We start from the raw sequence: 27,902 nt of genomic DNA on the forward strand, positions 1-27,902 counted from the left end.
CCGCGGGGCCCAGCCGCGGGGGCCCGGCGGCCGCGTAGGGCTGCGACCGGGGCGGGCGGGAAGCGGGGGGGGGGGGGTGGCCGCGCCGGGCTGCCCCGCTGCCGCCATGGGCTCGGCGGGGGCGGGCGGGCGCTGAGGGGGCCCCGCGGCCGCGGCGGGGCCGGGGGGGGCGCTGCGGCTCGGCTCGGCTCGGCGCGGCCCGGCTGGGGCGGCGCGGCCCGGCCCGCGGGGGGGGGGTTTTCCGCCCGCCCGTCCGCCCGCCGCGGCGGCCGCGGGCTGAGGGCGCGCAGGGCCGGCGGCGAGCCCCGGGTGCGCAGGGCGGCCCCCCCGCGCTCACACACACACACACACACACACACCCGCTCGCACACTCGCTCCCACACGCGCTCGCACACGGGAGGCGCTCGGCGGAGCCGCCGCCGCCCGCCCGCCCGCCCGCCGCCACCCCCCGCCCCGGGGGCGGCTGCCCCCGGCGGAGCCTCCATCTGCAGCCCGGCGGCGGGAGCGGGAACATGGCGGACCTGGAGGCGGTGCTGGCCGATGTCAGCTACCTGATGGCGATGGAGAAGAGCAAGAGCACCCCGGCGGCCAGGGCCAGCAAGAAGATCACCCTGCCCGAGCCCAGGTACCGCCCGCACGGCCCCCGACGCGGCGCCCCCCGTCGAGGCTGGAGGGGGCCCGGCAGCGGCTCTCCCCCCGCCGGAGCCCCCGGTGCCGGCCCTCCGGAGCCCCCGGTGCCGGCCCTCCGGAGCCCCCGGTGCCGGCCCTCCGGAGCCCCCGGTGCCGCTCGCAGCCCGCAGGGAGCCCCCGGTGCCGGTACCGGGCCGCTGGAGCCCGGCCGAGCCGTGCCCGGGGCCGTCACCGCAGCCCCCCCGTTGGGGTCAGGGTCAGGGGCTGGGGGTCCGGCCTGGGGCGCGTATGGGAAGCAAGTTGTGCGGCGGGTTATTTATTTATTTACCTCTCTGTCTAGCCGTTTATTTATTTATTTCGGTACGTGGATGGGAAGATGTGCGGAATCCTGCTTCTTCCCCACCCCCCCCCAAAAAAAAAAAAAAAAAAAAGCCCAAATCCCGGTGCTGACTTGGTCCTCACACCTCGCCCGGCGGGTGAGGAGGTGTCCAACGGTGGGGCCGAAGAGAACGGGAGCCGAACGGAGCGGTTCTCGCCGCTTTGCTCTGCAGAGCTATTATTTTTGATGCTTCATGAGGTCTGACAGCAGAGCGGCGAGGCGCGGGGAAGGACGGGCTCGGCTCTTAGCAAGCAGCTCACGGAGCAGAGGTGTCGGCGGCGAGCGCAGGGCTCGGCTCGTGGCCGGCTCCGTCCCCGGGGCTCCACGGGTGTCCCCGGGGCTGGGGTCTCCGTGGGGTCTGGCGGTGAAACCAGCCTCCCTTCTGCGCGACAGTCCCTGGTTTCCACACGTTATAAAATCACCTGAGCCTTGCTTGTTTGTTCCTCAGCCTCGAAGGAGGCTTTCTCTCCCCTTTGTGGCTGTGTGTGTGCACGTACATATATGCGTTTAAAATCAATATCTGGTCAGCAAGCAAGACGCTACAACAGAAAAATCCTAAAACAAAATTTACTGCAGGATGTGTGGGCAGTTTGCAAGCCTGATGGTGGCCTAGCTGCCTGCCGCGAGCGAGGGATTGCCGAAGCCCTCTTCCCACTTGTTCGCTCGTTTTTCTGCCTTGCTGCTTGGATTCCCGGCGGTGCCGTGAGGCTGCGGCGTGGGGGCAGCGGAGGGGCAGGGGTCGTGGGTGGCGTGCAGGTTCCACGGTGCTTGCAGAGGCTTCGAAACCTCGGCTGAGGAAGTTGGGCTTGCAAACCCAGTTAGAGGCGGCTTCCTGGGCAGGTGAAGGTGCCTGTTTTTCTCCTGGCGTGTGTAAATATTGATGAAAATAATCGATATCTGTGTAATGTAACCTCTGCAGTTAACCCTAGGTGCAGCACGCTGTACATGGAGTGCTCGCAGCTCTACGTGTGCCGGTGCTTTGGCTGCTCGCGGTGCTTCGCTCGGTGCTGGTGGTGCTGCCTGTTGCAGCGGGCACCCGGCTGCCTGAGCACAGCCTCGTGGCACGGCGCGAGGCCTGGGGAGCCTGCACCCTGCTGCTCTCCTTCCCCGGGGTCTGCATTTGGGAGAGGCCAGGCAGTTTCCCCGCGCCCCGTGAGATGCCTCGGTGGCGTCGGGCTCCGCAGGGAGGGCAGCGGCAGCCAGGTGCAACGGGAAGTTTTGTGGAGTAGGAGGAAGGTGAGGGGTTATGGGGCTGAAACGTTCGTGTGGCGGCTCACGGAGCTGCGTGTGGAAGAACCTGTTTGCAAATGAAGTGAAGTATTGAAAGAAAATGATTGCTTGCAGTCCCCCTGGACTGATGTGTCGTGAGGGATGCAGGAGCCTGGACCCAGGGGGAGGCTCGGAGCTGTACGTGGTGCTGGGGCGGGGGCTGCGCCAGGCCCCCCGGCTGCCAAACGGGAGGAAGCACCGGCAGAAATGAGAACAGAGCCTTACCTAAGCCTGGGACCACAAACGGCTCGAGGTTGCTTGAAATGACTGAACTTCTCAGCTTCTAACTGAAAGCAGGGATTTCCTCACACAGTAGGAAATTGTGACCGTTATTCTGGTGTCAGATGTCTTCGGGCTGGTTTCTGCTCGTTTTTTTTTTTTTCTTTTTTCCTCAATCTCTCATTAAAAAAGACGTGGTGTGTTGGGTATACTTAAATGTTGTGTATTACTGGCAAACGGATCCTTTTAAAATTATATAAATCAGCTGCTTAAATGCAGGTTGATATAGTAACAGTAGAAAAGCACCACCACGCACAGAAGGTCTCCTCTTACACGGGTTTGAAGTCAAACGCTTTCTCCAAGTAGATTTTTCATTTCTCTGTGCCTGTGTTAGAGCTGCTCGTAGCGCCGGGCTGAGAGCTGGGGCTGGGGGCTGTCGTGGGACACAGGGGGGCCCTGACCTGCTGTGGCAGGCGTGCAAACAAAGGTCTTGGCCCGAGGGCAGCGCTCGCCTTGCAGGGATGCGAGGGGTCGGTTTATCCCTGGCGGGCAGCGCCGCGCGCCCTGGCGTTGTCTCCTCCAGCAGCAGTTGCGCAGGTTTTACCGCCCCGCTGCCGGCGGTTGTTGCGCTGGAGCCTGGTGCACCTGCTGGCACCGTTTTGCCTCGCCGAGATGCTAAAAGAAGTAAGGGAGTTCACTGTGGTGGAGATTTGGGGGGGGTCTTTCTGTTCCTAAGGAAGTGACTGTAGTGCAGGCGGAATAAATTCCGAGGCTGCAGGCCAAGGCTTAGCAGCAAATAAACTCCGAGGGTGAAGGGTTTACTGGCCGAGGGGCTGGTTGCTGGTGAGTTTACACGAAGCATCCTCAGGCTGTTTGTGCACCGAAACTGTTAAATGTGCTGGCTTGGGAAGAAGGAGGGCAGAAAACGCTAATGAGACAAGCGTGCCTAGGAAGAGGCTTAGTGGTGGTGGTTTTTTTTGTTTCTTTTTTTGTTGTTTTGTTTTTAAACACCAAAACAACCCCTTTTCCATCCTCTGTCATCTGCTTTTCCTTCCTTTCTGTGTTTCCTCCTTTCCTTCTTAAGAGCCCTGCCAAGAGCTGGAAGAGCTGCGGTATCTTTTCATTTCACATTCCTGTAAGATCCTTTTGCCAGTAGATTTGCATGGGTGGACAGAAGGGCTCTCAAAGGCAGAATGACCTGCAGAAACAGGACCTAAAATGAGAAGGAAGACGTAGATACTGAAACACAAGCAAATACCAAGCTTTAATCTTCTCTGCAGAGTTGCTGTCAAACATTTTAGGTTTGGGAGGAAAGGAGTCAATGAACTGCGCTCTTATTTTTTAGGTTCTTCAGCAGCCTTCCGAACTCTTTCCCTTTTCCATGCACAATTTTGATTTCCCTTATTTTGGTCAAAGGGTGTGGAAGAAAACGATAATAGCTCTTCTTATTTGCCAACAGCTTCTTTGTTCTGAAAAAAGGATTTGCATATTGTGAGGTAGAGAAAAATAGTCCAGGAAATTAGATAGTTAATGTTAAAAGCTTCCTCGCTATAAACGTCACTTGAGCTTCGGGTGCTTTCGGTGTACAAATACCAAGGGCATGGTAACAAAACAGACCATGCATCTCTCCAGGCTTCTCTCCCACTTCTCTCGCTGTGTGGTAGATGTTTCTCGTCTTGTCTCTCCTCTCCTAACCTGCTGCTTCAGTAATTACCGCTCTTTCCCGTGAATTCTTATTTTTCTCACGGATCTCTTATTTGGTCTCCTACCTTCCTCTGAATCCTGCCCCTCTGGGAAAAGGAGAAAAAAAACCATGTTGCAGATGCTTCCTTCTCTGAAGTCACGCTTCTAACTGTGATATTTTTCCTCATTACCGTCCCATCTTCGGTTTATCTCTAGAGGTATTTTCCACGCCAAAGAATGGGACCCCTGTGCTCTTTGCTTTCTTACCTAGTGTTATTCCAACTACCTTGTTTTGGAGGTTTATTGAATGCACAGGGGTTGCTTTTCCTTTTCCAATTCCACCCTGAGCTGTTTGTGATTTGCTTTCTTCCTGTTGCGGTGCTGAGCATTATCAAAACCCAAGCGATGTCCTCCCACTAGGAGTGAGGAGTCATTGCTCGGCCCTGTACTGCTTCTGCTTTTTCAGTTTTGTTCTCTTGGCGTTACCATCTTCTTTCTCTGGATTTCAGTTGTTTCCTTGATGTGTCCTTCAGCGCATTCTTGGGCCTCCTCAAACTTCTGCAGCATCTCCAAGTTAAAGGCTAGAACTCCTCTCTGCCGCTCCGCTGCCGGTCTCGGTTACTTTGACGTTATTTTCTCCGGCTTTGTCTAACGCCTTCTTGTTATGCTTATTCATTTAGAGTGCTGTCTCTGGGAAAATTTTCCTGACAATTGTTCGTGTAATTTTCGCATTTGTTGCTACTACGCTCATGTCATCCCTTTGTTTGCATCTTTTTAGGTGCTGCTTTGTCTGTGGTGCTTCAAGCATCAGCTGCGTGTGTTGGGTGGTGGGGCTCTGCAGGTAGCACCTGGATCACCCGGCGTCTCCTGCTCCCCATCGGGGTGTCCGAGGGCTGCAGCGGCCGGGTGCTGCCACCTCCCCTCGCTCCTGCTTTGGTCCACGCTGCCCGGTTGTGTTGGGTCTGCCAAACTTCTCCCCTGCATCCCTCACGAAAACGCTCGTCTGTTTTGAAGCTGATGAAATCTGGCTGTGATTAATCTGCCAGCGCCCGGCGTGTTGGTGTAGCGCCGTCGTGTTTGCCGGTATTGTTTCCCGTCTGTCTTTCTCCATCCATTTGAATTCGCTCAGCCAGGAGGATGGCAGGCATGGGACCGGAATGCCTCCTTGTTGTGCCGCAGCACAGCGGGGGGCTAACAGCGTGCCCTGGGTGGTGCTGACGCCAGAGAAACCCTGCTTTACATGCGGCTTGTGCAGAGAGCGCAGCGCTTCCAGGAAGTGCTGTGTGTCTCCCTCGCCATGTGAATGCAGTCTTCAGAAGTGCTGCTTTCCTGTTTTCTCAACAGTGCTAGGCCCAGATTTTGCAAAGGCTCGTGCATTTGCTGGTCTGTACGCAGAAATGCTGCCGCTGAACGCAGAATTGAATAGTTGACGGTGGGGAGGATTAGGGGCCTGATGGTTAATTCAGATGAATTTGTGCCACGGTAACTTCGGCTGTGCAAGGCGGTGGTGCTTCACTGAGGCTCGCTCCATCTGCTTGGAGCGGTGGTGGCTGTGATTCATTTTACTAGCACTTCTGAAGCTTGGGTCTCTGAAATTTCAAAACAGCTTAGGCTTTTGCTTGATGTTTAGATTTTTTTTTTTTTTACTGTCAAGCAAGACTGTTTCTTGGTATTGTTATACCATTTCCAATACTTCCTAAACATTTAATTGAAAAATTTGAAGCTGAAGTAAGAAATTAAAAGAGCATTCTGGACACTTAAACTGTTCAAAGTAGCCTCATTGACATGTAATTTGTGAAACTGTAGAGTAAAAAGGATTTGAACTAGATGGTTTTATATTCCAGCTGTAAATCAATTTAATATTTTGCAGCTATACGGTACCCCACCGTTTGAACTGAACATTTGAGCAAGGCATAAAGGAAGTAAAATTGGCTCAGAGCTGAAGATACCTGAATACGTGGTGTATACCAGGCGAGCGTTTGGGGAATGAGGATCGGTGCCGGAGGTGTTCCCAACATGAACATGTACCTGGGACGAGCGCTGTGGGTTTGTACGTGCCAAGGTCAGAGCATCCCAGCTCAGCGGAGCATCCAGGAGTTCTCTAGGTGTCTGCTTGAAACGGACGGCTGCCTTCCTGAGTGTGTTCCATGGCACCATACTTCCTAACGCGCTGCAGCTAGTATTTCTGGGATGGCGAGTGTCTTCTCACCTCAGTAAGACAGCAGAGCATCTGCTCAGATTTTAGGTGCTAAAAATACCTGTTGCTTTTGAGATACTTATGCGTGCCTTTCGTGCCCCTGCCCCCCCGGTGCCAGCGCTGTCCAGCAGGATTTCAGAGAGCAGCACTTGCCCCTTAGGCTTGTGTTGTATCCTGCATTATCCCGGTGTTTTTTATCTCCGTATTTTCTTAAAGCATTGAATTACTGTTGCTGATTACGATGAAGAAAGCCATTTTGCATTTAGTCTAGTGCAATTCACAGTAATGGATGTATTTGAAAGGCTAGTTTACGTATTCAGAAATGAGGAAATACGCAGGCTGGAGCTTATCTTCTGTCTTGGAATCTGTGTATTGCTTGGGCGAAAAGGCGTGCTTGAATATTCATAGGTGACTGTTTGAGGAGGGGGAAAACTGGGGTTGTGCTGAAGTACCGTTATGAGAAAGGCTGAACGTGTGTGTTTGTTGTGGAATACGGTGAACTGTCCAGGGTGAGGGTAGCTAAAAACTGTTTTGTTCAGAAATTCAACCTCTGAACTTTGTTGTCAGTAGAAGCTCGGTGGAGAAGGCAGTGAAAAGATGGCTGTCTTGGAGTAGTTTGGTGTATGCACGGGAACCGAGGGCTGCTGAGAAAGCCCGATTGCTTTTTCTCTCGAGCTGGCCTTGGACTGCAGGATTTGGGCAGCAATAGGGCTCCTAGGACGGTGGTGGGGATGGAGCCCACGTAGAGGGGCTGCTGCTGGCCATGCCTGCCTCTCGCTGCCCCGCGTGGGCACGTCTCATGGAGGCGGTGGGGTGTGGGACCTGCAGGGTCTGGGCCTGGCTGAAGGACGGGGCCCATGCAGTGCATGGCAAGGGGAGGTCCTGCCTCTTGCAGCTCTGATAGGCAACGGATAATAGCCTAGAAGAAGGGCACCAGTGCTATCTGTAACGTGTAGAGCAGAAGCTAAGCCTGTTAGAAGACAGACGATGGACCTGTGCTCGCGCAGAGCCTGTGCGGCAGGTGCAGGAGCTGAAGGCGGGTTTCACGAGGCTCAGGTAGACGGGGAGGCCCCGGCGGGCTCAGCGTGGGGCACAGCGCAGGGACCTGCCCGGAGGTGTTCTGGCTTCGTCCCCTGCGGGGCTGCTGAGACCTGAGGCGTGTGCTTCTAATCACGGACCCTCCCTCGGGTATTGCTGCTTTAATTAAGAAAAAAGGTAAACGAGGGCAATGTGGGAAGAGATCGGCGCTCAGCCTCCTGCTCCCTTGCTGAAACCCGAGGGACGAGCGGAGGGCTGGCCGTGGGTCCTGCTCCCGTGTAGGTGCTGTGCAGGGCCCTTTCAGTGCGGGGTGCTCTCAGCGAAACGCTGGGACGTTGGCATCAGGACATGAATGTATGCAGCCCTTACTTAGCTTCTGTTCTGGTGAAGTCATGTGGAATGGGCTGGATTAAGCTTCTTATCGATGGTAATGTTTTTTGGGTGATTAATAAAATTATAAAAAAGCCTATCAGAACCTGTCAGGTGCATTAACCGAATCCCATAATTTAGTTGAATTAAATTGACGTAACAGCAGCAGTTTCTAGCCTTAGAAAATACAGCTGTGTTCCATGTGAAGAGCTTCACCCCATGCCTACTCGTTTCTCCAAGGAAATCATTCCGGTACCAAATAAGCACCCATACAAACACACCTTGCATAAAGATATAAAATAAATTCCGAGAGCGTTAGGAGAAGCTGCTTCCATCCAGATCCCCCAGTCCGTTCCCATGTGCAGGAATTTGCCCTCCCAGCGTGTTGTGTCCTGTTGGGGAAGGACAGGAAGGGGCAGGGTGCCCGGCTGCGGGGCCTGGTGGTGCTGTGCAGGGTGAGCGGTGCTGGTGCCCCTCTGGGAGCTGCTACCTTGGCCTGTGGCACTGCTGAGCGAGGAGCCCCCAGCATCCTTTCCCTGCCCTGAAATCCAATAAAATCCTGAACGCTGCAGACCTCGGAGGAGACGCCCCGTACGAAGGCACCGAGCGCAGCCTCCAGCTCCGTGCGGCTGCTGTTGTGGTTATTGCATCCCTGCCTTCCCTTCCGAAGGGAAAGTGTGCGCTGAGGAACGCGAGTCTGGGGTTTTGGGGGAGCTGTGTGAGGAATGCGGGTCTTGGTTCTGGGGGAGCTGTGTGAGGAATGCGGGTCTTGGTTCTGGGGGAGCTGTGTGAGGAATGTGGGTCTTGGTTCTGGGGGAGCTGTGTGAGGAATGCGGGTCTTGGTTCTGGGGGAGCTGTGCTCCTGAGCGTGAGGGCCTGCTGGAAGGGGCCTGCTGTGGGCTCGGGGCACGGTCAGGAGCAGCCGCGTTCAGCTGCCCGCTGCGCTGGCTGTGGGGCGGAGGTGGGGGATGGCAGTCGGTCGGTCTGTCCGTCAGTCCCATGCAAGGACAGTGGTCGGTCAGTCGGTCTGTCCCATGCCGACAGGTGCCCACCCACACTACCTCACTGCCACACATTGCCCACGTCTCTCTGCCAGTGCCACTTGTCCCGTCTCTTGTGACAGGAGTCCTGCAGGACACCTCTGGTCTTGCTCCTTCCTTGGGGCTCGCTTCCATGCAGAAAATCTGCGTCGTCTTTCCTGATCTTTTACATTGACCGAAGTAGCCCTGAAGGTGTCTCGTCAGTGTGGTGCGAGGCACGGGTGGCTGTCCCGCTGTCCCAGCCTGCCTGTCCTCTGTCCCGTGCCAGCCCTTTGGTCACACCGTAGTGGTTCCTGCCGTTCCCCAGTGTCACTTTCCGTGCCATCAAGCTGCCACCTTCTCCGTGGCCTCTGAGATCAGCGACCTCGTCGCTCCTGCTGCTGTGCCCTCCTGCTCAGCGCTCTGCTTTGCCGGTTTTGGTTCCCAGCCCCTGTTGGATTATCAGGGTGTCCGAGTTCATGCCGGGGAGGTGACTTTCCTTTCTGAGCCTTCTTATGCCTGCTGTTTTCTTAAATCCCCTGCCTGGCTTCCCCATGTCTTCTCCTTCAGATTCTGTTTGTGTTCTTATTTCAATGCTTCTGCATCTCTCTCTGTCTCCATTTTGTCACCCCAGCTTTTTCCAGTCTCCTTTCCTAGTTGTTCCGATGATCAATTTTAACGTGGTTCCTTCGCTTGCATCTCCCTTACTTTTGGAACCTAAGAATAACTGTGAGCGTAAAACACATGACGAAGTGCAAAAACTCGGTGAAGACAATTTAACGCTTTTTTGTTTTGTTTTGCTGTGGTGCTTGGGATGCAGGACTCTGGAGGGATGCTTGCTTGTTTAAAGAGGACTGTTTCCTCTGGGGCAGAAGAAATACAGGAACGTTTCTGTTAGTTCTAACTGGTTTAAAAAAGTTCTTGAAAGATCTGGTTCTCGGGCCAGATATTTCTTGACCTTTTCACCTTTGATACCTCTTACATTGCTAAATTTTTCAAATGCACTTATTAAAGAAAAAACGGTTGTCCATAATGACTTTGTGCCATTCTGTCGTTGCTTCACAATGTACTTGCTGACTCTGGCATGATCATAGTTCAACGGCCTTCGGGTTGGCATCTTTGGGTCAATTTTGGCAACTTCAGGATGAATTTGGGTAGCGCAGATAAACATTTAAGTCTCTGTAAAATCGCATCCTGAGATGATAAGTAAATAAATCAGTCAGGTGCGGTGTGTTTCAGCCAGCGTGGGCTGTAGTTTAGGTAGGTCAGTTAATCTTTATGCTTGAATGCTACTTCTAAAGAAAATTTAAAACATTTTATAGGCATGGAAAAGTTTGTTTAAAAAATTGGCACATGAATAATTTTGTATTTGTTTTTGAAAAAAGCCAAACATTATGATTGACAAATAGCTTAATTGCCGTTGGAGCGAGGAGATGTGATTTCATTCCAATTTCTCTCTCTTGCAGTTTCTCAGTAGCAGCGTTCTGGTGGAAGGGCAAGTCCTTGACATTACAATTCAGTGTAATTATTCCTGAAAAATGCGTGTGCTTAGAAGCTTTTATATTAGTTTCAGATTTCAACAGTGATAATGTAGATGATCCTTAAAGAACACGAGTGTGTAATTTGAAATCATAGCTACACAGCTCTTGCTTTTGGCTCCCTGGTTGTAAACTTTCTCCATTAATATCATTTGCATAAGCGAAGCTGCTTCGGCCCTTGGATGAGATGCACACACCGGAGGGGGGTGGTGGCAGAATGTTCCGTGCTTTAATCCCTTCCCCTGCAAACAGGGTTCTTGGGTAGGAAATGTTGTTAATCACCCTTGACAATTGTAAGAGCAGTAGTTCGCTGCAGTTAAGTGATTCAGAAGCGTGCTTAGCATGGACTTTACAGAGTGTGCAAAGATGGGAAGTGGGATAGAAGCGGGTGCAATTGGGACAGCAAAAGGCAGAGCCCAGCCCTAGTCCTGCGTGAGGTCTGGGGCGCGGGTATGTGCTGTGTGCGTGGGGACGGAGGAGACGGTTTCCTTTCACTCCTTGCTGCTCTGTTCATCAGCTGAGGAGATGAAGAATAGAACGAGCATGTGCGCTAATTAATTTAGTACCAATGATCACTTTGATTTCTCTGTTAGAATAATTAAGTCAATTGGATTTTGCGTTGCTGCCAGGGTTATTGTAGTAGTGGATGCTAGGAAGGAAAGGAATGAAAGGATTATATATTTTCCGTGTTACTTCATTGTTGTCCAAAAACGTCTTCATGGTCTTCCAATGATTTGTTTCCTCCTCAAATAGGGAATTTTACAAGTAATAGGTAAGTAGATCAGATTAGACACTGTAGCAGTCTTTGCTGGCATTATAGGCTGGGAATTTACTTTGCCTGGTGAATTGCTTGACCAGAAGTTGCGATGTGTAAAACACATTTTACAGTAACTGAGAACAAAACCGTTTGGAGCAGCATTAACCCGTAATGAACTTCGAACTGGGTGCAAGTCCGAGAGGAAGCCAAATGAAGCGGGCTGCGTGTCCGCGGGGCATTCACGGCTTTCCCGTAGGCAGCAGGCAGTGCCTGCCCCCCCTGTGCTTACCCCCCCGTGCCTGCCCCCCAGCTCGGGGTGGTGGCCACCCCGAGCTTGCCAGGGGCTGCTCTGCTGCTGGGGGGCTGCTTTGGGGTGCGCATGCGACGAGGAAATCCGAGCACCTTTAGCAATCCATCGTGCAGGTTTTATGTCGGGACGCCTCCTTCCTTCTCCCTGTTGCCTTCTCTTATGTGACTGGTTGTCCTGCCTGCTCTGCAACACAGTGGTACAAGTCTGTTTAAGGAGAAACTGTTACTTGTGATGTGCTGGTAGCCTTACGCTTGGGGCTTACAGACTTTCTTCTCGCCTGCGGCGAGGTCTGAGCAAGTCTGGCTCTTGGGTGGGCTCGGGGGCATTCTGGGGAGCTGAAAGGGGAGCGGGAGGGTGCTAAGGGAGCGTGCAACAGGTTGGTGAAGGCAGTGGGAGCTTATCTGCTGAGTACCGAGCGCTTTTCCTGCAGCATTTATTAGCGTTGGAGCAGTTCCTGGTGTGCCAGGAGCTCGGTGTGCCGGGGCACCTGGCAGAGGGATGATACCTGCCCTGAAGAATGCACGCTCTGCACTGGCAAAGAGAGGGGCAAAGGAAACACTGCTTCATTTTACGGACTGGGGAACTGGGGCAGATGATGTTTATGACTTGCCCGAGATGATACAGGAAATGTTGGCAGAGTTCAACATTGAGCTGTGCTCTCCGCAGGACAGTCCCTGTAGAGCTGCCATTTCATCTTGTTTTGGTTTCTTGTTCTCCTTTTTCTGTTTCACCTTATAAGTGAATATATAAGGGAGTATAACTGCATTCTTAATGTCGGTATGATTCTTTAATGCTTGCAGTAAGGTTGGATTTTTTGTTTTTTTCAAGCTCTGGTATGGGCATTTCTGCTCTGGATAATATCCCACCGATCTGAACTCTTATTGATTTGCAAGAAAAAATAATGTGCTATTATGATAAATAATTAAAAGCTCCTGTAAGACACAGTAGTAAGAAGGTCAACAGTAAGTAGCCTCTTGATCTAGTTCCAATAGAAAGAGTAAGCATGTGTATACATACCACCGCATCTTTCTTCACCCTTTCCATTTCCGAGGCGCGAGATGCTTTCAGAAGAACTCCTGCATAATTTAGTACGACAAACCTGCGGGGACAGAATCCATGCATCTTCGAAATTAATAGCAGAACTTTTAGGAAATATCAAAGTGAATGCTGTTTATTTTACTCTGCTCTGGAGCTTCTAGTTTCTGCCTACGCCCGCACCCGTGGCCGTCGTGCCCCCGGCTGGCTGGCCCTGCCGGCTCCCGCGGGAGTGCTGCAGGGCTCAGCCCTCGGGGCTGGGCAGATGCCGGTGGCCACGAGGCCGACAAGGGCTGGGGTTTGGTAGCTGTGGGTGCAGGTGGAGCTGCAAGATGTTACCGGTCTGTTATGGGGGTCGCAGGTGGACGTGACTGCTGCTGCAGCACCGCTGGTGCTTCTGGCTGCAGGCACGGGCAGGGGGCGGCTTGGGGGCACGGCCCCTCGCTGCTCTGCTGTGTCCAGTGTTGCTTGTCGGAGGGGGAGCACGGTGGGCACGTGGTCCTCCTGCCATATTTGTGTTCTTTTCCATGTTAAAAAGCACATCGTTCTTTTTTTTTGTTGTTCTTCTGAGTTCTCCAGGTGTGTTTCCCAGTGGGCGTTCTGTGCCGTGCCGCTGCCCTGGTGCCGCGCTTCGTCCGCGCCCGTTCAGCTCGCCGTCCCGCGAGCCTATAGGCGGCAAGAGCTCTTTAATTATAGAAGATACTTGAACGGCGGGGATTGCTTTTCGGTGGATGTCTTTGATCAAGCCGTGACGGACTGGGATGCTGGCCGCCGTGCCAGGGCTCCCAGGTGCCACCTGGGGCTCCCCGCACCGGGTTCCTCGGCTCGCGCCTATGCCGGGAGGCAGCGGAGCGGCTGGGTTAGGCCGACCTGTTCTGCTCACCGAGCTTGCAGCTTGGTCACCCCACAGACGGCCATCGTACCGCCTGCCCTGGGCAGTCCGTGCTCCCTGGGCTGCCGTGCAGACCCGAGCGGGCTGTCTGCGTGCCCCTCTGTGAGCGCAGCTTTCTGCCGCGAGCCCGTGGTCCCGCTGCGGAGCGCCCTTCGGCGCACGTGGGACCATTCGCGTTGCCAGCAATCAAGATGCGGAATGGATTATAATAAAATAATAATAAAAACCCTCCTCAGACGTCCTCCCCAGGCCGTGCTCTGTGCTATCTCACGCTAGGCCCCAGTGCGGCTCCTCGGGCTGCGTGCTGTGGGACAGGGCAGGTTGTGCCCAGGCGCACGGCTCGGCGCGAAAGCTGCGGTGCTGGGTCCTGGTGCTGGGGCCGAGGTGTCCAGGGTGGCATTTCGCACTGCACTTCAAGCCCGTCTTTCAATTTCCCCTTGTACTTGTCCTGTTATTCCAGCTTTCTCGTGGCGTGTGGACAGCAAACTGAGCATTCCGGAATTTTTTTGTTGTGTGTTGTTTTCTTCCTCTCTGAAATAAAAAAATAAAATATATGGACCAAAGGATTTTCTCCAGTAGAGTCGGATATGCTTTTGTTTTTCGGAGTCTCCCTGGATTTTGTTTTTAGCCAGCTTTTGTTTCTGCTTATTTTGAGTATTGCTGTTAAGGCAGATCGTGCGGTGAACTGGGATGAACTGAAGAAAGTCGCCTTGTCGCATTAGTGCTCTGCTTGTGCTGAAAGCATATTTGGATCTGGAAAGCCTTTTAGAAATGGCTACTTTTCTGTGAAATGCGGCTTTTAATCCCAGATCGTTTACCCGTAGGGCAACTAATGGGTCAATAAGCAACGCAGAGAAGGAACCTTCACCTTCCTTCCTGTCTGTGGAATGGGCTCGGCTCTATTTTAAAATTTTCCATCCATCCGAAGGATGTATGGGCTCTGCTTCATTTCTCTTGAACTCGTTAAGATTTTTACTTTGAATTTCTGCGAGAGAACTAGAAGGTCATTGTTTTGGATCATCGTAATCAATTCCATGTAATTTATTCATATTTATTCATATGGAGAAGGAGAAATGCTTCTGAGGGGGTGAGCGTCTGTTGTTTAGAAGCTGAAATGCAGCGCGGGCTCCTGGAGCCTGCGAGTGTTTTACAGATTTGTTCCGATTTTTTAGTTGAGGAAACGTTTTGTTCCTTTGACATGTTATCCATCAGAGCAGAAGCACGGGATGTCAAAGGAGAGAAGGAAAGGTGCCGGAGCGATTTGCTCGTTACGCGGTGTTTTCCTGGACGCTTCGCTCACACGCTGTCTGGACTCTGCTGTGCTGGTGTGATTTCTCGCCGTGCACTTGCTGCGGCGGAGGAAAGCTTTCCCCATGTCCTTGTTACTGGAAGGGCTCACTGTGTTAGGAACGGTCTGGCGAGCAGCTGGGAACAGGGTGTTGGGGCCGAGCCACGGCGCTGTGCCGGGAGAGGCGCCTGGTGCTGCCGCTGGGGCTGGGCGGGCTGGGATGGCAGGTTTATGGTCGTCCTTGTAAGCATCCTAAGCTGGGACGCGTGTTCCAAAAATTTACCTATGGAACGGGCCAAATTTTGTAGTTCTGCCAGTTACGCATTTTCTTTTACTACCTTGCTTTTTCTGAGCATGGAACGGGGCTCACTTGAAGTCGGCATTTTCTATACGTTGTGAAAATAATCAGAAATTAGATCTAGTTTTTTTATGAACAAAAAAGATGGCTAGGAAGTTCTTCGCTGGATAATTTATAATCTCAGAGCCGATGAACGGGGCTTAACCCTCCCAGTCCTTGGTTAACGTGGTGTGGAGGTCAGTCTCTGGGGGTCAGGGTGTTCATGGGCCTGCGTTTCATGTGGGGCTTCGAGGTATGCATGACAACTATTAGCAGAATAATTTCCTAGGTTGGGCTTTAGGGCCTTGGAGTTCATTGCCTTTTACTGTAGGCTTTTTTCTGACCCTCAGTCAGTTTCAGAATCTGCATTTCACAAGGAGTGGGTGATCACTCTTAGTTGTGTAGAAATGCGAGTGATTTCGATAACCTTATTTAGGGCGTGAGTACGTTGTACAGGCCGTTGGTGGTTAGTTTTATAAAAATACCAAGTATAAATGAAAATACCAATTTTAAAATGGGAAACAAAAATGTTGGGTACTTTTGGCTGAGTACTGTCACAATACAGTTGTTTTATCAAGACACAGTGCTGCCGTGCCACATTGATTTTAAAATTTATGTACCTGTATCGTTGCCCATATGAAATTTTTATGGCCATTATATTAAAATGAATATTGACGTTTCTTGGCAAATAAAGAAAATCATCTTTAATGTGGTTTAAATGAGTGATGGTGACATTATAAATTAGGCAAAGTAGATGTTAAGTGCGCTGCAGCCAAGCTGGGGCCCTAATGGAGCCTGTTAGCTAATTTTCTAAATGATACATGGCAATAGCAGTGTTAACGGCCTGATGTAGATTCAATTGACTTGAACATTCATTTTACGTGATGCAAGCCAAAACTTGGTGCGAGAACGAAGGAGAAGCGGTGCCCAGCAGCTCCCCGGGACGTGCAGCGACCCCCTGCCTTCTCCTGCCCGCCACATCCCCAGGCTCACCTCACGTTTTCTGGGGGAAATCAGCCAGCGTTTGGTGCTCCAGCCCCGGGGCAGTCCTGTGCTCCCCTCCTGTTCAGCCACAAGTTCCTCACCGGGATAAAAGCAAACCCAGGGAAAGCCTCCTTAGCCGCTGTGCCCCCACCAGTGTGGTGGCACACAGCACAGGAGCTACGTGCAGCCTCTGGTGGCTTTTTTGTCCAATTTATGGTCACTTGTGGTATTTTCAAACCTTCTTAGGTAATATAGATTGTTGAATGGGAATTCCAGGAACATCACGCTGCGTGATGTAGGCTGTGTGTCTTCTGCAATCAATAAGTGCTGGTGTTAATATTTACAGTGGGCACAAAGTGCTTTTCTGTGTGCGTACCTCAAACTTCAAGAACCTTAAAAAAAAACCACCTTAATAAAATCATAGTATTGAGAATCCATTTCTAATTTCAGGCTAGTAAGGTGATGTTTGGAAAGCTATTCCTAGGCAAAGGTTGAATTGTCATGAAATCGTTGGCAGCGTTGAACTCCGTGAGTCCAGCAGCGACAGGGGCCGCGGCTCGGTGGAGGGCTGGCGGTGCGGCGGTCGGGGCAATGGCTCGGCAGCGGCACTGCTTTTGGCATGGGTCTCCTACGTGGGCATTTCTTTGCAGCGATCCCTTTTCCCGAAGTATGTTAACTGTTCTGTTTGAAAGAAGCAGTTTCAAGTAACTTTTTTTTTTTCCCTTTTCAGTATCCGCAGTGTTATGCAGAAATACCTTGAAGAAAGGGGTGAATTAACCTTCGACAAGATCTTTCATCAGAAAATTGGTAAGTCGTGTTTCAATAAAACGCTACTCCTGTAAAATGTTAAGGTTGACTTGTCTGCCACTTCTCTGTAATGGTTGCAGGAAATTTGTATGGTAGGTGGTCTGAAGAATACTGGAATATGGACAGGACTGGGTAAAACAGAGGCCTTCAGGAGAATGAAATGTTGCGAAAGGGTAGAAAGTGAAGCAAGGCAATTTGTCAACTTAACTTCATGTTCTGGAAAACTACTGGAAAAATAATTGAATTACTTGGAAACATGTAGGAGAAAATTATATTACTTGGTATGGGCTTGTCAACAATATAATGTGTCACATCAGTTTGACTTTTTTTCTACAGGGTAATAAGCCTTGTTGGTCAGGGAGCGGCTGTGCAAAAATACCACGCGTGTTGTCCTGCCTGTCTGACGTGTGTTCTTGCTGGCAGCAGGGAAAGGGAGCTTGGGTGAAACTGCTGCGTGCGGGGGCAGAGCTGCTGGGAAAGCTGACCCGAGGAACAGTTACAGTGGTTCGGGGTGGGAACAGAGGGCTGGGTCCAGTGAGTTTGCACAGGAGCGCCAGAGATCAGCTTCTGCGCAGTGCTGTAGTTAATAGTGCAGTGCCGGGGTGAGGAACCTCCGTGTTCAGCTTGCACGCCGAGAACGACTGTAACCACACTGAGGGCAAGGGTAGGACTACAAAAGATCTCCATGAACTAGAGGTGCTACTCTACACCTGTGCAGGAGTAATGACACGAATGCAGGGTGGAAAACCACTGATGGGGCAGGCATCTCTAACAGGCCGGGTTGTTACAGTAAGCTGTGACGTCTCAGCTAGGTCACACAACTAAATATAAAACCAGGACTGCAGCCCATGAGGCAGGTAAAGTAATCCTCCTTGGCAGAATGCTGTGTCCAGTCCTGGCACCGGGCTACAGAACGTACATGGACCTGCTGGAAAGAGTCCAGGAAAGAGCAGTGGCAGTGAGCAGCCCTTACTTAGCATCTGCTAGGCGCGACCTACAAGGAAGTACTGAAATAGGGCATTATGTAGGCTATGAAAGAGAGAAGTGAGGCTGAACAGTCATAAAAACCAGAAAAGTTGTTGCAGAAATGGTGAGGTTAGCCTGTTTTATAGGCTACATACGTACAAAAGTATGTTATTTTCTTAATATTTAATATTTTAATAATAGGATGGGCGGTAAAGCAGTGGAAGGCATTTCGTGAGGGGCTTGTGAAATCTTTGTCCAGTAGATTTTAGGAGTGGGTTGCCGTACTTCTGCTGGGATAGTACACCAGCTCTCGTCTTGCGAAATGGGGACAAAATCATAAAACAGGCTGGAAAGACTTGAGGAGGTCAATGGATCTACTTTGGTCTGAAGGACATGGAGACCATAACGAGCAGTGGAAGCAAATGCCGGGGAGCAGGGCGCTGCTGTGCCCTGCCTCCGAGGGAAGCCGGTGCCCTTTGGGACAGTCTCTATTTCTGGCAGAAGCAGAAATGTCGAGGACTCGGTCAGCTGGAGATGTGTGGGTGGGTAGGTATGAGAGTATTGTGGAATGTGATTAGAGTATTGCCAAATTAAAGTAAATGCTATTCTTCTCAGGTGTCGTAGGGTGTCATTAATAGTTTCACAGCTTTTTACAAAGATGGTTGTGGAAGCTTGGGTCTGAAGTATGCGCACATAGAAGTCTCATGAAGCTTTCCAGTCTATTACGGTAATTGAAGAGTAGTCTGTATCTTTGTGCCTAAAAACTGACTTTTTGTTCTGGCCGCAGGTTGTATATTGTACGTATGTAGGTATCTTGTTTGCTTGTGCTGATTTCTTTCAGCATGCACTTCAGTTTAGTGGTCTGTGCTGAATCACCAATGTATTGCTGTAGCATAGCAGTTGCAAAATAAGTGGAATTTTAAGCAACCACATAAAGGTTGACTTGAACTGTTTGTTTCTGTGTGGTGGCAATGAAATGAAGAAGTGTTTTTGAAAATAAAAAGTGAAGTCGAATGGAAAAGCTTATATGTAACACGCATTTGTATTTATGTAATTGAATACTTTTCATTAATAGTTAGTTCCAAAGAACAGTGAAGACTGGCAGTTATTCTGATAAGTTACAGCAATTACAGTGACTCTGGAAGAAATGAAAGATTTTATCTTCTTATTTTCCCTACTTTGGTAGCTATCAAACCTAGAATTGTAGAGCCTAGGGTTTCATTACTGGATTTGTTTTTTCCCAGATCCTGGGGCGCCTAGCTCATAGATGTGCAGAGAGCTTTTCCCCTCCTCTCTCCTTGCTACGGTCCCAGCTGTCCTCACGCTCCATTGCCTGGACGTGAGGAGGGCTGCTGTGGTCGCTGGGCTGCAGTCCGGATCACTTCTGAAGCTGGCTTCTTCCGAGGAGGGATTTAGGAGGGAAGAAAAAAGATAACATGCAACTGTTTTTAACAGAAGACTTTGCATTGCACTTGAAAATACTGTATTTCCTTACTGTGGTCGTTCATTTAAATTTTATTGCGTTTTCTAGCTTGTTCTTTGCCATTAAATTGGTTCTGTTTCCAGACATTAGCATAATTGCTTGTGGTAAAGTACCTTCAATTTTAGGCAAGCATTACGCAAAATGCTGTGAGAATCAATACGGTGTGGTAATTAAAAGTCTAATCACCTTTTCCCTCTTGCTGCCGTCTCTTCGTGGTGGGGATGTGCAGGGGGCTCGGCTCCTGCCGGACCCACAGGGGCAGGCTGGGGGCTGAGATCGCCCCGCGAGCGGGCGGTCGCCCTGCTGGCCCCACTGACAGCCTCCCACTGCAGCATTCTTCATATACTGGATACAAAACTTCATCAAGCTACCTCGTTTTTTCTTTGGCGAGCGATGTGGGTGAGGACTGCTGCGTTTTGTTTTTTTTCCAGACCACAGTTCGTTCTTACGGCTCCAGTTCCTTGTTTGTTCTGGTTTTTCAGTGGCCTTTCAAATGTAAAAAAAAAAAAAAAAAAAAAAAAAATAATACAGGGCTTTGATCAGCTGTCTGGTGCGAGTCTGCCTGATACCGAGCAGGGAGTCATTCCTGGTGGATGCTTGGCTGGTAATAAGCCTGCTTGTGCTGGGCTTACCAGCTGCAAGCGTTTATCCTTAGTGAGCCCCTAAATCCTGGTGGGACCCGCGCTTTGCAGGTCCCGCCGCAGAAGACGGGCCCACGGTCCCTGCCACCGCCCCCGGGGAATCGCAGGGGCTTTGGCACCGAAACCTGGGCTCTGCCCTCCAGGACCAAAGCCAGGGCAGGGAACTCGGTGGCAGTCCCCCTGTGGGGATGGAGATGCCTTCAGAGTATTTGCGGAGCCAACTCTGTCCTCTCTTGGCCCCTTTTTCTGCAAAGGGGTCGCTCCCTTCCCCGGGAGGTGGCACGGCCGTTCGCAGGAATGATTCTCCAGAATGATCTTGAACTCTCTAAGAATCGCCGAATGAGTCAGAGGCCTCGGAGATAACAGAGCCACCCAGCAAAACGCTCTGGCAGCGCTTAATGGCCCAGCAGCCGGCTGCTCCCGCAGAAGCTGCTTCCTCCCCAGCAGAAGCTTCATGGGGAAGTACAGCGTGTCTCGGAGAGGGGTGCGTAACCACCTCGAGCTGGTTCTCTTCTTACCACATCCTGTTTGCTACAACACCAGATTATGTGTTTGCTTCAGAAAAAAAAAAAAAAAAAAAAAAAAAGACATTTTCTGCTATCCCAGTATCTGTAATTTACATGTGGAATCTACTCGGCTTCTCGGCCGTGTTGAAATTGTATGTGAAATTCTTCGTGGGTTACACTGCGGGGGGGGGCGGTGTAAAGCGCTGCTTTTGGGGCAGTTTGGGGATGAGCTGTGGAGGGTGTAGCTGCTGCACGTGTAACTGCCAAGTATCAAACGCAGGGAATTAGGTCATCCTACCACTTTAGGATCATTGTGGTCATTGAAGTGGAATCCCTTGGAGCAAACTTCTGGCCAGTTATAGTTGGTGACTGGTTGTGGACCTTCTGGCAAATTGCACCGACGCGGCAGGTGATGGGCAGAGCTGGCAGAGGGGCACGGGGCATCCTGCAGCCTCGGGTCCTGGCTTGGGCTCGGCCAGGGCTTCTCTTGTGACCCTTTGTAGGCTGGTGGGACACGGCACTTTGCCTGTGCCGTTCTCGGCTTCTCCTCCGTTACACAGAGCTGTGGGGTTTGGGTCTGGGGAAGGATGAGAACAGAACATATTTTAGCTGTCCCAGCAGCTGGTCATGCTGCAGTATGTGCCAGTATAAGCTTTTCACCTTGTTTAGTAAATAACTTGCTGTTTCCCCCCCATGAAGCTCCTTCTAATTTCTGTTTTATTGTCTTGAAATAAAATGCTTGCAAAAAGAACTGATTGACAGAAACCTATGATTGACAAAATGAGTTTTAAACATTTTTTCCTATGTGCCATCCGCTGTTGTATAGCAAGAAGTGATCTTAACTTTCTCTTCTGTCCCTGTAAATTGGCAGGCTCCAAGCTGGAGGTCTTCCCAGCCCTGGGCGAGCGCTCCACGTCTGTGTCAGTGCTGCTTCCTGCACATCCCGCTCCTGGCAGGGGCCCTCTGCATCTTATCTGCTCCCTTTGTACTGCTACAGCCAAGTACAGCCAATGTGTATTTTGGTCGCTTTGTAGCTGAGTTTTCAGAGCAGATGAGCGTTTGGTCTATTTTAGAGTCACTTCTGCACAGACAACCTGCAACTGCGGGGAGGGACTTTTCTGCCTGCCCTCTGCGGTTAGAGGGAAATGCGCTCCTGACCGTTCTGGCTCGTGTTTCCTCCGGCTTTGTCAGTGGCAACTTTCTGTTGAAAAAAAAAAAAATATAGGGTGAGAACAGCTAAAGATTTTTTTTAGTGCAATGAATCATGCTTTCTGTTGCTTGTTTCTCTAGTTAGGGACCCATCATATTTCGTTATTTCAGAATTTTGATGCTAACGATTAGATGGATCTTGAGTTAAAATCTGTTGAGAAAAACATTCTTGCTCTTCCTCTTTCTGTGGCGCAGCGTGGCAGCACGGCGCACTGCGCTCCCCGCGATGCCTAAAAATAACGGGCTGGGAAAAGTACCTCCCTGGAGCATTATTTAAGCTATTGTTTAATTTAAGCGTAAGATCTATGTGCCGTTGGCATTTTGAACTAATTAAATAGTCCTCCGAGGAAATAACAACGAAAGCAATAAAACTTGGCGGAGGGTAGAGCGAGTCGCTTGGGCTTTTGGCTGCTGGACGGGCCGGGGACGCCGCCGCTGCCTCCAGACCTCGCTCCAGGCCCTGGGCTGGGGCTGCCGGGCACGAGCCCTGCGGGTCCTTGGCGGAGCCACCTGGGGAAACCAGGAGTGTTTCCAGAGCATCAAGGGGCATGCATGGGCTGCGGGAGAGCCTTGGCTGGCTGAGAGTGTCCTGGCCTCGGACTTATTCTTAATGGTGCACGCCAGGCTCGTATCGCGGAGATTATTTTACTCTGGTCCGGTTTATTGATATTAAATAATGGGCAGCCACGTAATAGGGAAAACAGTTATGCGCTTGGCAGGGGTTTCTGCAAGAGCGAGAAGGCAGGTTGTTTATTCAAGTGGTTTTCTTCTGGGGTTCCGTTTCGGGCCTGGAGAGGACAGCCACCGCGCAGAAGTGGGCTCCAGCAAAATCAGGAAGTAGCTGGGCGAACAAAAAAGGGATATTTAAAATACTGTTAAGACCGATCTTCTTCTTTCTGCTGTTACTTCTTATTTTCAATTCAAGTTTAGACTAAAACCTGGATTGTGGATGGTCTGCAGGATTCTTTTATGAGCCCGTTGAGCACATGCTTTCCTTGGACAGTTCATGTGATCGGTTAAAAGCAACGCAAAATCCAAACCGCAAGTAGATATCGGAAACTGAGCGATTGTAAACCGAAACAGAAACTATCCATGTAAGATGTTTCACACTGGAGCTGTTCTTTTGCAGCGATACTCCACTGGCATCGGACTGGAGCATGAATGCTAAGGGAGAGAAAGCGCACGCTCACAGCCTTGCTGCAAGCCCCTCTGCTTTGCTGCATGAGTTTTCTTCACAGAATTAGTGTTGGGTTTAGGATCTAGTTTCTATCTCATAATTTAAATGTTACTGGAAGCTGCATTTCTCTCGGCATACTTTTTGTTTTATTTTATTGTAAAATAAATACGACACTTGCAGGACTTATGTTGAAGATCGTTGAGAGGGATGTTGATGAAGCTTCCTGCTGCAGACTTTATTTGCATTTTGCCTGCAGGCAGAGGTGTCTGCCTTGTGTGTCGGGGACAAATAGTATCCAAAGTCACTATAAAAAATGTATGTGTTTGTTTTTCTGTTTCTTCTGATCATAAATAATTGAGCATTTCTTTGTTGGGATGCAGCCTGATACGCTCCCATGTCTTCCTTTTTGGAGGTGTTGAAGACACTCAGTTGTCTGATTCTTGGTGGAACTGTAGATTAAGTTAGAGCTTTAAAATAGAAAAAAAAAATATAGTCCTCTGGAACTTCATGTAATAGATGATGTACACATGCTGATATATATTAACATTTATATACAGTACAGTTCTGGGAAAATTATAGCCATGGGGCAAACCAGGCTTCATCTCAGGAGAGCAGTGCAATTACACAGTTTTGGGGTTTGGTTATTAAGAATTCTGAGCACTCTAGGAACTTTGAACTCCAGAAGTAGCGTTGTAGGAGACAGGTGACGAGTGTAATATGTATATATATGGATGTGGATATATATAGATGACAAATTATAAGTTATCTGAATTTTCACTTGGATGTTCAAAGTTTTCAGCAAAAATGCGTATCAGAGAGTAAACCCCAAGCTGGTAGGGAGGTGTCTGCAGGGCGCCGGCCTCCGTTGAAGACCCATGCGGAGAGCTTCAAACTCGGGTGTTACAAACCCATCCATGTGGGTTGCTTCCACACCAAAGATAGTGTTTTCTAAATACCTTTTTTTCTATTCGCTTGCCCTCGCTTAAGCTTCCATAGCCCCCTTCTGATCCTATTTGTGCAGAACGTGGTGACACTGCACAACCTCGATTTCCCTCCCCCCTGCAATTTCTCAGTCAATCGGAAGCAGTTGCACTCCTGTGGAGTTTTTATCCATGTGTCTTGAAACAATTCGCAGACTAATTAAGCCTCAGAACACCACTGTGAAATAGGTAAATATTAGTTTTCCACATCTTTAACGTGGCATAATAACAACTTTAATGAGATTTAGCTGCATAGCGCTGTACAAATAATGAAGCAGGTTCTCTGGTCCTGCCAGCAATACTCATTCATCTCAGTGGGATAACTCATTAGTAAGGGGAGAAAAGCTCGGGTACCAAGAGTACAGTAAGTAGAATATAAATTACTGAGGCCGTTAAGTTTTCTAACTTTCAGCAGTGGTTTTAAGAGTTACAGCAGTCAGAAAGTTGCAGAGCAGACACACAGGAGAGCTGTGGCCATCGGTTGCCTTAGGAATTCATTTGCGGATCAGGGAACAGACACGGGTATTTGCTGTAAGCCTTTCAAATGCTTTCATGGTTCCATACGAATATCTGCCCTATAAAAGAACGGTGTGTAGTACAGCTTGCAGCCCCCAGGGAATTCGTCCAGAGCTGCGAGGTTCTTGCTGCGGGACGTCACTGGTGCAGTGTCAGGGGTGAGTAATGAGCACCGTCGGACCTCCGAATCCTCAGGCTGGAGGGGAGCAGCACAGTAACCTTATAGGGTAGTTGCTTCTCTGTTTCCTGGCCCGTTTCCACTGACAGCGTTATGTCCAGCCAGTGCCGCCGAAATACCCTGCTCTGCGATGCACGCCTGTCTGGGTGCTGGGTAGCTGGGGTCAGACACGCACGGAGCACTTCTGAGCGTTTCTAGGTGCTTCTGTCAATAACTTCTTTGATTCGAAGGGGAAGGTCTGCAGAGAAGGAGAGCCATCTGTTTCTGGCCCCCCAGCTCTCAGCAGCTTTCTTCTCTCCGAGTGCACGGGGCGAAGCCGAGGAAGGCTCTGAAATTCATGCAGGAGTCATCTGCGCCCTGTCACTGTTGTTTCAGTGGCTTTGCTCCTCCTTACCTCACTAAGCGCTGTCTGTATTTACTAACTAAATACCACTGGTTTGGTGTTTTGATATCAGCCACAGTGTAAGTCCTCCTACATGTTGTTGTGGAACAGTTGGGTGCTTTACAGTGGTTAAGGTCCTGAACAGGGCTTGCTAAGGGGAACACTGGCACCCGAGACCGGACAAAACCCTTTTGCTCTTGTTGTTCCGTATTATTTTATGCTACAGTTATTCCATGTCTTCATTAAATGATCACCCCTCCCTCAAGAAGAACCCCACCTGTGTAGGCCCATTCTCAGAAGCAGAAGCCCACCCCCAGCCTGCTTTGTGTGTTAAATAATTCACAGCGGCGATCGGGGCATGGCTTAGGACGCTTCAGAAGAAGCGGTGTGCTTTTCGGTAGCAAGGGGCTATTGACTTGCATTGCCTACAGCATGGTTAAAAGTTGTATCACGGAAAAATATTGATCAAGAAAATAGCTGTCACGTCCTTCACAGGGACTGAGTATTCTTGTGATGTGGGGAAGGAACTGATAAATAACAACAACCACGACATTTTAAAGCTGCTAATACTTGTTAGCCTGCTAATAGCTTGCTGGTAGCTGATAATACCACATACTTGTGAAAGTGGTGGGAGTTTCTTATATTTACAAGTGAAAAAAGAACAAAACTCAAGTCCTCTGTTTCTTGATGAGCTCTAGTAAAGGAATTGAGGCACGGTCTTTGTAACAGCTGACTGATTGAAACGAAATGCTTCAATGCTGTATTTCATGGTCCTGTTAAAAATCAGAATGTTTTTACATATCTTTGTTTAGGGATATTAGTTTGCAGTCTTATAGAGACACTTGTTGTTACGTGCAGCCATATTTTGTCCCCCACCTCTGATGTGTTCAATGCCTTTGATACCCCACTTCCAATGTATGTGTCGGTCTCCTTTTGTCAGCTGGGATTCTGCGTGCTGGGGAGACCGGAGCATGAAACAGATGTACTAAATGTGGCTCAGAGGTAGGTTCTGCCCATTCTGTTCTTTTCTTGGCTTTGAAAAGTGATCTTTTGTATGCTCAAAAATTCAGAGGTGCATTTCACAAAGCTCTTACCAAGATGATGTGTGCCTTTTTTTTTTTTTTAATTGAGGCAAAGATCAGAGGCAATTGCAGCGAGTGAAGCATAGACATCAGTTTTTTAGAATGATTTTACGTCTGTGTGTTAAAAATAAAGCATCTTCCCCTTTTCCTTAAAATCCCTTTTATCATTTGAATTGGCGTGCCACCACTTGACGTCCTGACAGCTGCTGGTCCTGCCCTTTGGAAGTGCTGAGCTCGGGGCTGCTGCCAGGAGGGGAAGGCAGTCTGCGGCGGCCTCATTTGAAATGCAGATTCTGCAATCCACCTCGAGTCCTGCGCTCCGACCTGCTCTGCTGGGGTTGAAGCAGAATAAGAACTGAATGCTCCCAATAAGTTGCTGTATTAGCGCTTCAAGAGCCTCTACTTTGTAAGCCAATATTGACAGAGGTTTGACAGCCTGGGAATACTCCTCAGTGTCTGAAATGGGCGTGCTGGAGGGATAGCAAGGCGATGCTGAACTCAAGCAGGATTTAAGGCCATTGGAAAACATGCCCAGAAGTAAGGATAGTCTTTAGAGACACTTGAAACATTTTAGCCAAAATTTATTTTTGTATAATGATTTTTGAAGTTATTAAACAAGCTACCTGGCAACTTGCAGACTAATTTCAGCTCGGTTAGCTTCTGTTCTAGGAAAATTGTTCTGTGCTCGTCACCATTGTATGCAAGTGCTGTCTTGTAAAATATAATTTGTTCTTTTACCCTGCTTTTTATGCGGAGTTATGTTTTAATTTATGATCTATTATTTTTAATGAAAAGTGAATGTACACTAGGCTCTAATAGAAAAAACAGGTTAAAGGCAAATAGCTCATAATTGGAAAGAATAGTAGAGAAATCTGTGGTGCCTTCTGGGCTGTGAGATTTTTTTGTGGCTTTGTACCTAGCCAAAGCTGTGATTCCTACGCAGATGAGTTTTCCTGGGTAGTAGCAAACCTCTTTGTTCCTGAACAAGGAAATCGTTGGTTGTCTCAATTCTGGAGCTTTTAGGTGGTCTTAATTATCCTGTGCTGTGGCAACTGAGCGCAGGTACCACACAGAACAAGATTTTGAACTTGACTGGATCTTCTGTAACAACTGCGGGCTGGTTCGAGTCACTGTTTTTGTGTGCTTTGATAATAGACCCCTGTCCCTAACTTTCTGTGTCTGAAACCCAGATCTGGTGCTGGAACTGATGGTGGGCTGGTTGCATTATTTGAGACAAACTGAAAAGTCCACCCGGGGCTAAAGGACGAGCTGGTGATTGCCAGCAGGAAGGCCTGGCGTGGTGTTGGGCAGCGGCTGGAGCACGGCTCTTACCCGGCGGGTCCGCATCGTGGCCTTGGGGCGTAACAGGGACCTGCTGCCAGCTGAAGGCGACTTCAGGTTGTTACAAAACAAATAAACGTGCAACACTTTTGCTGCGTTAGTTGGGTTTCGCCGTTACTGCATGCTGCCCTGCGCTGGGTGCCCTTGGCAGTCATGTCGCGGGGCTCTGGCCCTCTGGTCACCTTCCTCTGGCTCCTTGGGTCTGCTGTGCAAATTCAGCCAAACGACAATGATCAGGAGAGGTCTCGGAGGGACTCAAGGGAGGGACCTTTGTTAAGTGCCCCAAACTGGGGACAAACCTGCATGTCGCACGCCGCAAAGAAGAGAGCGGCCGTGTGTGCTCCCCGGGAGGCTGTCGAGAAGGCTTGGGTGGGAGCTGCTCCTGCCAGGGCTGGGAGCCGGCGGGCAGCGAGCCCTTGCCGAGCGCGGTGCGCGTGTCACTGCCCGTTTGTTTTTCATTATGCTGTATTTACACACAGCACGTTTAGCTAGGATTTGGGAACAGCTCGGTATTTTTGTTTTCTAATTTGCAAGTTTGCTGACTAGAAAGAGTCTACATCAGCGCTTTGGACCACGTTCAGGTCCGCTGCAAATAGAAGCAGCTTCCTTGCAGTCCGTGGCGTTGTGAATACTTACATCAGGGCTAAATGTACCTATTTTTAGCCCCGCTGTCCTACCTAGTCACTTCTG

The 27,902-nt window shown here is 50.1% G+C and overlaps 1 protein-coding gene across 1 annotated transcript in view; it reads left to right on the forward strand.

Moving 5' to 3' along the window:
- The first annotated feature begins 283 nt into the window (after window positions 1–283).
- The window catches only part of GRK3 (G protein-coupled receptor kinase 3), a 69,920-nt gene continuing 42,301 nt past the window's right edge, over window positions 284–27,902 (forward strand). Inside the window, exons 1-2 of the mRNA XM_040577286.1 lie at window positions 284–625; window positions 16,675–16,751. Of these exons, the coding sequence (XP_040433220.1) occupies window positions 513–625; window positions 16,675–16,751 (190 nt within the window). The 5' untranslated portion in view covers window positions 284–512. The remainder of the gene's footprint in view (window positions 626–16,674; window positions 16,752–27,902) is intronic.

The sequence above is a fragment of the Cygnus olor genome, chromosome 17 (assembly GCF_009769625.2).
Source record: "Cygnus olor isolate bCygOlo1 chromosome 17, bCygOlo1.pri.v2, whole genome shotgun sequence".
Classification (NCBI taxonomy): domain Eukaryota; kingdom Metazoa; phylum Chordata; class Aves; order Anseriformes; family Anatidae; genus Cygnus; species Cygnus olor.